The 10111-nt window shown below is 30.9% G+C and overlaps 1 protein-coding gene across 1 annotated transcript; it reads left to right on the forward strand.

Moving 5' to 3' along the window:
- Positions 1 to 366: 366 nt before the first annotated feature.
- LOC123653862 (kynurenine 3-monooxygenase) lies at positions 367 to 9197 on the forward strand. Its single transcript, XM_045589839.1, has 10 exons — positions 367 to 430; positions 944 to 1051; positions 1778 to 1971; positions 2818 to 2866; positions 3181 to 3268; positions 3704 to 3875; positions 7008 to 7259; positions 7510 to 7740; positions 8555 to 8716; positions 9025 to 9197. Exons 1-10 carry the CDS (start codon positions 367 to 369, stop codon positions 9088 to 9090), a joined length of 1386 nt encoding a protein of 461 aa, XP_045445795.1. The 3' UTR covers positions 9091 to 9197.
- Positions 9198 to 10111: the final 914 nt, after the last annotated feature.

Below are 10111 nucleotides of genomic sequence, written 5' to 3' on the forward strand. Positions count from 1 at the left end.
TTACGACAAACTTTTTTAAAGTCCATTTCTTTAAAGCGATGTTTTATTCGTTTCTAATTAATATAAAAGTAAGTTTTTTATTATTTCAATGCAAATCTTAATGTTATGTAATTGTGTTTGTTAAAGTTCTCGAAAATAATAAACCAGTTTGATTAAATGAAGAACGATCAGACGACGCATTATATAGACTTCTTCAATGACTTCTTGTTAGTTGTTATTCAGACGACGCGTACGAAGCGTTTCTGATAAAATTGACCGTTAAATATAATATTATTTGAAACAGTTCTTAAAAAAATAAACTTTATTATAAGTTAATAAAATATATCTTACAAAAAGGTGTCGTATTTTTTGAGTTTAGTTTTAAATATGGCGTTGCAAAATGGGAATTCAAAAAAATTGGACGTCGCTGTTGTTGGGGGAGGCTTGGTGAGTACTTTTTTGGTTAAAACATATTTAGTATTAAAGAATGATATACATGTCAGTCTACCTATTATAATTTAGTTTAAAGAAAATTTGTGGTTTTAGAATCACCCTCGTTAATTATTTATTAAGTACTGAGAGTAATGAGAACCGCTTTATCTATTTGTAATTTCCTGCCATTATTTAATTTTATTGATATTTTTATGATCACGGGTTTGATTCCCGCTCGAAATAGATACTTGCACAAATATATATTTCCGATCTTAATATTTGACCTTATCGGCCTCGCTCCATCACGCTTAGTAGAACATGTATTTTTTTTTGGTGCTGATTTTGGCTATATCCGCTGTTAGTAGACTTCAGTTCATAGGTGACCGAAACTAGTAACGTATCTAACTTATACGAGTAAATATACGCTTTAACTGAGAGGTCGTTAAATGATTGTGTATTCATTAATTACGAGATAAGAAATAAACGAAGTATTAATGAATTTAATGAATTTGAACTCTACTGTAACGCTGAGTACAAGCAGTCTTGTGGTTTTACTGTATATTGTTACAGGTCGGATCTCTTGAAGCCATATATTTAGCTAAAAGGGGACACCATGTCTCCCTCTACGAGTATCGTGAAGGTAAACGTGTATTTAAATGTACTCTGGTTTTTAAAAAATAAAAATTCCTTAATTTTTTGAATAATATTTAAGTATAATATATTCTATTGGGCTTACAAATTAATTCAGTCCATTTTTTGGGTGTAAAAAATGTGATTATTTGAAAACGAGGCAAATAAACTGATCATTCGCAGTACTTACTGTCCCACGAAAGCTGCTACTTTTCCCCGTCTTTCATTTAATTTTCGAATTCCATTTTTAAAAGTATTTCATCTTTTGAGGTCATCCGAAGATTAACAATCATTGTGGTATAGTGGCGTGTGTGCCTGGAAACATTAACAAAAACAAACGCAAACCAAATTCTCATACCGGGTTATTAGAGGCTATGAGATCTATGAGAATCTCGTTTGTATTTTACGAGGCTTATGAGATTTTTTCCGTAGGGAACGCATCTAAGACGTCTAAAGCGGTACGCGGATTCGATTCCCGCACGGGATGAATATTTGTATCTGTACAAATATTTTTTTCTGCCAACCGTTGCTACCGTGAATACTTGATAGCGATTGTGTCAGACGGCAACATGCTTGCAATGCTCCTCGTGTTACAGGCGTCCATAAGCGGTATAGACGGTATCCGCGTACCATCAGGCAGGACCTTAACTTTGAAGTATAAAGAAAATGCAATTTCTATTACAGTAAAACATTTAAAGTTGGAGGTAATTAAAAGTACGTTTGGATTTGATTTCAGATTTAAGAAAAACTCCACACGTTCGGGGTCGTTCCATTAACTTGGCACTGTCGGTGCGCGGCCGCAAGGCTTTAAAAGGTGTAGGTGTTGAAGACCATATGGTTAACGAACATGGAATTCCTATGAGGGCCAGAATGATACATCGACCAGATGGCACCACGTACCCAATTCCTTACGATGCGAGAACTAATCAGGTGATTATTTTATGCTTATTTAATGAGCAATTTTGTTAACTTGGACGACGTAATTTTTATTTTTGCTACATTAATATACTTTTTGAATAATCTTTGATAACGCGTAGTTACTTGACTAATTTTTCGTCTATCTACGTTGTATTATTTGTCGATGTCATTGGAGTCGGTTTTTTTTCGTTTGCGAGCAAATACAATTTTAACTCTTTTTATAATTAAAAGTTATACCTGTAATGTGGTCCCATTTAAATTAAATCAAGACCTGACGAGTACTTTTTGAGTTATCTCTAATAATCCATATGTACTTGACTATTTTTCGTCTAACTTTGTGTAACTTGTCGATGTAATTGAAGTCGGTTTTTTTTCGTTTGCGAGCAAGCACAATTACATAGGTAAGTATGGGTTACTTCCAACGTTTCTTTTTTAACCGACTTCAAAACCAGGATGTGATGATGGCATCCCAGAGAAATCGAGGGAACCTTCATAAATTGTAGTGACGACTAGTGCGTTTGTTAATTTTTTCGTCTATTTACGTTGTATTACTTGTCGATGTAATTGAAGTTGGTTTTTTTTTTCTCGTTTGCTAGCAAACACATTCATTGTTATTACATTTTATTTTACATATATTTTGAAGTTATTTTGACTCTGTAAAGTTTTCATCTCGACAGTTTTAGTTATTATTTGCAGCAACTCTAGCACATGAGTATGCTAGAGTTTATGTCAACAATAAATCATAAAGAAACGATATTTATAATAATACGGTAGCATATAGTAGATAATTTCAGAATCTTGTTTAATATTGTAGTAAAACTACAGAGAAGTAATAATAGGTACACTTATTTTTTCCAGTGCATTTATTCTGTGGGAAGAAATTATTTAAACAATGTACTATTAAAAGGTTAGTGCATTTCTTAAAAATATAAAATAATATTTAAAATAGTAGTATAAGTACTATTTAATATTACTTAATTACTGTTTACAATTGTAATACATATTCTAATTAGTTTACATTGTCGTACATCGTGAACTAGAAGTTTTTATTTTTAACTAGCTTGATAAGATTACATGTATGTGCCTACTAAATTATTTAAATCAAATGTAAATACTGGTGTAATTTTTGTCATATATTTTTACTGTTAACATACTTTATTTTTAAGAAATTATGTGTCAGGTTTGTAGTGTAGTATTTGACAATTTTCTTTTATTTTACAGAATCGGAAAATTATGATAACGTGAAAAAATATTTTAATCACAAATTACTAAAAGCTAATTTACAAAATGGTACGCTGACATTTTTGAAGTAAGTGTAATTTTTTTTACTTTTTCTATAATAATATCAGTTAAAAACCTTAATATATATTTTATTTATAAACCACATAACAATGTCCCTAAAGTTTTAAACATTAACACTCTATCGAAATAAATAACTTCAAAACAAGTAAATAAAATTCAACTGTGTGTTTGTAGTAACAACGCTTTGGCAATGGTAATGAACTAAGCGTAACTAAGCTACTTTTAGTTTAGGATTAAAATAAGGGAGCGATTGATCTAAAAACCTCGTGTAGTTGTGAACGAACTTAATTATCAGTATACAGATGAAGTCACAGACAAAATCTTTTGGACCTAGATTTTGTATATCATTCATAAATGTATGATCTAAGCTGTTTTCTATCACTAACAACACACTAGTTCAAACTAGTAAAAATTTTAAACACTATAAAATTTCTTATTATAGAACTGATACAAAAGAGACAGTGGATGTAACTGCAGATTTGATAATAGGAGCCGATGGTGCATTTTCAGCAGTACGCAAGGAAATGATGAAACAGCCACTCTTCGATTTCAGCCAACAGTACATAGAGCATGGCTATTTGGAGTTGTGTATACCAGCATCTGAAGACGGTGGAGTAAGTACACATACAACTATGAATATTCCATATCAGTTCGTTGTCGCTTCGGAGCAAGAACACGGAGCAAACAATTTAGCTGCACTGTCTCAGAATAAAAGCACATAAAGTTTTCACACACACAACAACAGCAAGAATTATGTAACAAATAGTTACTTGTTGGGAAAAATTTGTATTAAATAAGATAAATTTTAATCTGTCTGACGACGATGATCATACTTAGTTTCAATCACGAAACTCATAAAAGAAACGATATAACCGAAAAACAAAAGACCAAAATGTATTTTAAAGTTGTCCAAACTAAGGGTTATGAAAGAAGCTCGCAGTTTCTTGAGGTAATCATATCGATGATATATTAATCTCTTATGATATTTTAATATACCCGATTCCATATGGTAGCGAGCGTACCTTCGGAGTTTTCCTTGTAAGGGATATCCACGTCGTATGTATATAGCACTATTTAAAAAGCCGGTATATCTGAAAGCATCTAATTTACGGTTACCCTCTTCATCAATGTATTTAAATTCTCTAATGTTATAGCTGTATTTTTTTTCCAGTGCATAAAATTTCTTACTATTGGCTACAGTATTTAATGCCATTTCAGTAGTATTACACTTACTATTTGATTCGCCAGGTAAAGTAGTATTATATCTATATAGAAAAAAATCTCGAGTATTTTCGCTTATGCATGGCTTAAGCGGTAATGATTTTAAACTTTTATTAAAATAATGGAAATTATCCTTAGATTTAGCCGTTAACAGACTATAAAAAGCTGTGTTGTAAAAACCCGTAACGAAAAAAGTAAACCAAATCCAAAATATTAAAATAATTCGTAATTTCTTTATTCGTATTAATTTTGGGTTTATATTACCGAAAAAATATCCCCAAAATTTAAGTGCCAAGCAGTTTTGACTTTTGAAAATCTTTGGAAAATATTTAGTAGTCAATTTTGATACGATAGTGACTAAACAATATGCTGCAAGAATCAATATCCAGGTCGTAACGCTGAATGGTTGATAAACTTTTTTCCAAATTACGTCACCTATGGCAGGAGTAAATAAATAGAAAGAAGTATAACTATAGCCCCAAATGCAGTCAAACAGTTCCATACGATTTTTTAACAATAAAAGTCCCCCAACTGCGATATCGACTGTATTATTATCTAAATATCCCAAGGCACCGGTAACCGTCCAGTTAGGCATAATCATACCAAAATTTCCTGATTCTGCAAGAGTATAATTCAGTGTAAGGTTTTCTTGTTTTGCAATATTTGAGAGCATGTATTGTTCTATACCTTCAATGTATTCTCCAATGAAAGAATATAATTTGTTCGTTGGATAAATGAAATTTGGTATATCTTCAATTCCAACAATATTAATTGTACAATTACGGAGTTGATTTTCTATATGTCTATAATCAGTTTTGATCGAATCAATGTCATCACAATTATCATATTTTTTGACTTCATTAAAGGATCGACCACATGCATTGTTATCAAATGGGTTATAGGTATTCACTTGCACATTATTCTCTGATTTTGTCACCAAAAACACATTAAAAACATTCAGCATCATTAAAAATTTGAACACATCATTACGTTCCGTTATGCTTAATTCATATATTAATATAACAAACTGTGCATCTGGGTTCCATTCTTTATCTCTTGTTAAATTTTTAAAACTTGACTGAAACTCAGAAAAATCTTTCATTGAAGTTATGTAAATGTCCGACATAACCAACCAGTTTTGTATTTGAAATGATCTTACGACAAATTTGTAACAGTTATTGTTACTTAAATAGCCTATTAATGGATCCATATTTGTCATAGTAGAAATGAACATTATGAGAGTCCCGCAAGGCATATATTTGTTGGTTATTATTCTAATGCAATCTATCGCAGATTTCAAAAATATATCATTATTTTCTGTAGTATTCGATGTATGAAAATCAATTAGATTTGCGGATGCAACTGTTAATACATAAACCAATAAAATACATATCTGTAGTGAGTGCATTTCGCCACCGACACTTGGATTGTACGTCTTTCCTAGTGGTGTTACTTTTAGTCTAATTTGTAGCATCGATTATTACAAATACGTATATTTTGTTCATCAAATTTTGGTAGTGTGATATTATTTACAAATTACGTTCTAACAATACTTTTCCATAAAACGACTAAGTCATTGATTCTAATGCGCCACCGATTTTGTTTTGAGCTCGATATAATATAAAAACGATACCGTTATCGGTTATAATTTTTTTTTTCGTTTTACTTTACAGAATATAACTTGTTTACGGGTTTATTTGCAACTTTAAAATAAAAAAAAATTGCTTATAGCCTTCTTCGGTAAATGGGCTATCCAACACAAAAACATTTTTTTAATTCGAACCAACGTTTAGTACGTTGTCAGTCTCAGAAACTACTATTCATGAGATTAGTACGTTCAAAAATCAGAATAATTACCCTTTAATCCGATTTTGTATCTTTAAGCATTTAAATATACAAAATTTTATTTAATAGATCGCCTTTTTACTAACATATACTATATTGGAGTATTATAAGAAAGAGAGTCGGTCGTTCGTTTAGGTAGACTCGGTTCTCATTCAGTAGGTGCTCTCTTGACCACAAAATATTAAGTTATGACGGTTACGGCAAGTATTCGTGTCATAGTGGATAACATATAAAAAATTATATTAATTATATTTTGATCACTTCAAACACAAAACTGCTTGATTTTGTCGGACATGTACATAACTTCAATGAAAGATTTTTTTATACATAACCTTTGTCAGTAAACGAGTTATCGGAGACAAATATAAATTTTACAAATCGGTATGCCTTTATCGGTGACGATATTTTATAGTCCTACCAGTTAGTGAATATACGCTCTAATAATGATAACATCAGGGTTGTTTGTTACAATGATTTATTGTTTTAGTGAGAAATAATAATTATAATAATTGCAACTGTCTCAAGATTTATAGACTTGATGCTACATTATTAGCTATTTCAATTCTACATATTTGATGTAAAAACTGTCTCTTAAACTTGAATAATTTATATCCCATTTTTTCCGATATAAATGAAAAAAATCTTAATAAAAAATATATATAAATAGTTTTTTCTTGTAGTTTCTGATGCCGCCTAATTATTTGCACATCTGGCCACGAGGTACTTTCATGATGATCGCTTTGCCGAATCAAGATTGTTCTTGGACAGTTACATTATTCATGCCATTTAAGAACTTTAAGGAAATAGATACTGAAGAGAAACTTCTTAGCTTCTTTAAGCAGTACTTCCCTGATTCTATACCATTGATCGGGGAAAAGAAATTAATTGAAGACTATTTCGGAGGGGCTCCATCTCCACTTGTTGCTGTTAAGGTATCTAGCTAATATTAGCATTACAATATACACTTTATGAAAGTTCATATATATTTTTAATATCATTTATATAAACACTGTTTTAACTTGTTACTTGAAAATTTCCAGTATATTTGTAATTTAATTTATAAATGTTTAATGTTATGAAAAATATTTTAAATTGATACCATGGAGATGCTCAGTACGTATATATAGTTTTGTAAAGCGGTTAAGTTTTATTTAGTTACATCTATGTTATTTAATTTTCAAGTGCCGTCCGTACAATGTTAACGACAAGGCTCTAATAATAGGCGATGCAGCACACGCTGTGGTACCTTTTTATGGTCAAGGTATGAACGCTGGCTTCGAAGATTGCTCCATCTTAGACGAACTTTTCCAGAAACATCACGATAATGTGCCAAGCATTTTTAAAGAGTTTTCTGAAACTAGATGGAAGGATTGCTTCGCGATTAGTGACTTGGCAATGTACAATTACATAGAGGTGAGACCATTAAAAACATTGCTGTGAATAAGCGAAGATTTTTAGAATACACAAGGGAATTGATACATTGAGCTTTTCCGATTAAAAAATGTAGTTTCATCACGGTTTTTACAGTACTTTAACTGCCTCTTTCAAATGAGGGGTCCTGTAGGTATTATAGGTCAATATCAACGTGAAAAAATAAACTTTATTTTGTGTTAATATTCGAGCTAGTCTGACGATGTAGTTCTGAATAAACCGTCTTTTCATACTAATATATAGCATTGGTTAAGTGCTTATTCGTGCATCAGTCGAACACTTAATAAATAAAGACCTAAACCTATGCTAACAACCGGGATCGGCAGCTCAATGTGCTCTCCGTGATACGGTGGGAAGACTCACAAGGCAAACACACAGACCAAAAATAAATATTTGTATAAACACAAATATCCACTTCCAGCGGGAATCGAACCTGAGACCGTTAGTGCTTAAGCGCCTATTCGGTATACATACCACTATGCATCTATATAATTACTTATACATTGTATTGTGCTACAAAAAAAAACAAAACAAGTTTTTTCAACCTGTTATTACCAACCTGTTATTTTGTTGTTTCACAGATATCAATCTATCACGAAATCTGTGATATTTGTACTAACACAACGCTTTAGGTATTCACAGTAATATGACTATAATATTAAGTAATATCTTTAAGCTTATTTCATTGTGTAGGTAACATATCTTTTTGTTCATACTTTTTTGTTTAGTTTACTCTCTTATAGGTATTTTGTTAGAGAATACTATATTTGTATTATATTGAATAAATATGTTTTAGATGCGTGACCTGGTGACTCGGCCTTCATATCGTATTCGAAAGGCTATGGATGATTTCCTATTTTGGTTGATGCCCGATTTTTGGGTCCCTTTATACAATTCTGTTACCTTTACAACAATGCCATACAGTCAGTGTGTGAAAAATCGCGAATGGCAGAACAAGGTGATAAGTATATTCTTTTATTTATTAAGTTCTTACTTTCACACTCTCTTTATTTATATTTTTGTTCAATTTGTTCAAAATCGACAAAAAGTATGATAAAAAAAAAAGTATAAATACTTTATTACAAGTATTTTCACTTTTTTTTTCGATTAAATTAGTTCGAATGAGGTAGGAATTGGCTTTGAAAGTGTTTCTTTTATATTACTACTTAAATTATGCTTAAAAAATATTCTTAATCAAACTTATATTCCTAAAAAAAGTTATAAACTACTTTAGAAGTGTGAATAAATAAATGTTATTTTTTCCAGGTGCTCGTCTTCGCAGTCGTGTTTATATTTTTATTCGTTTCAATTATTTATCATTATTCTAGATAAGTTTTAAGATATTTAGAAAATTCTATTCAATATGAAATTGTCTTATGAAATAATTATTGAATTTAAGACAGTGAATAAACTAATGTATTAAATAAATATGTGATGTTTTAGATAAAATAAACTTTTCACACACAAAAGCACTTGTTTTACTTTTTCATATAGTAATGTAGTGTATATTATATGTATCAACGGTAAAACCATGTTTTGTATATTATACAATTAAAATATAAAAAATTATGAAGTTAGTACGATGATTGTGAGAAGAGAAGCCTTTACTCTCTATCTTATCAAACAATAACAACATCAAAAAGTGTAAGAGTCAACTTTATTCATTCAATGAAATTACAAAACAAATTAAAAAGAAAAATATTCGCAACTATTGTCTGCACTAGTTTTACTTCAAACTATAAAATATAGACTTTTTAAAATATTATACTCAAATTCGTAAACATGTTTTTTTGAAGTGAAACTTCTTTAGGCCAGCTTGACTTGGGGAGTAAGCTGGTGATTACGTGACGAGAGCGTTACGGTCAGTGTGATCGAGCGAGGCGAACGGAAGTTGATAGAGAGATACACGGAGTGGAGCTAAAAAAAGTATTACTTCAGTCGAGTGGTATAAAGCAAAGTCGTTTTTTATAAAAAAAGTGCAAGGAAGATATTTTAAATGTTTTCCATTATAGTTTAGTAACTAGCTGTGCCAGCGACTTCATCCGCGTGGAATTTAACAAAAAGTTATTGTTCAGGTCGCAGAGTAATGAAATAAATAAATATCTAAAATAAAAGTATAGCATAGGTTACTCCTTACTATATCAGCTGCCTGCCAGTGAAAGTCCCGTCAAAATTGGCCCAGCCGTTTCAGTGATTAGCCGGAACAAACAGACGGACAGACAGACAAAAATTGTAAATAGTGTTATTTTGGTATATGTGTATATTATATCCATATACATTTAGTAAAACGCGGTTATTTTAATATTACAAACAGACACTCCAATTTTATTTATTTGTAGATTATCAAGTTGAC

Source organism: Melitaea cinxia, chromosome 5 (genome assembly GCF_905220565.1).
Source record: "Melitaea cinxia chromosome 5, ilMelCinx1.1, whole genome shotgun sequence".
NCBI classification, from domain to species: domain Eukaryota; kingdom Metazoa; phylum Arthropoda; class Insecta; order Lepidoptera; family Nymphalidae; genus Melitaea; species Melitaea cinxia.

What these genes read in the sequence shown, in the direction of transcription:
- LOC123653862 (XM_045589839.1), top strand. Translation starts at nt 367, where the DNA reads ATGGCGTTGCAAAATGGGAATTCAAAAAAATTGGACGTCGCTGTTGTT. An exon ending in TGTTGGGGGAGGCTTGGTGA is followed by an intron (nt 431 to 943) that starts GTACTTTTTTGG and finishes TGTAACGCTGAG; the next exon opens with TACAAGCAGTCTTGTGGTTT. An exon ending in ATCGCGAATGGCAGAACAAG is followed by an intron (nt 8,717 to 9,024) that starts GTGATAAGTATA and finishes TATTTTTTCCAG; the next exon opens with GTGCTCGTCTTCGCAGTCGT.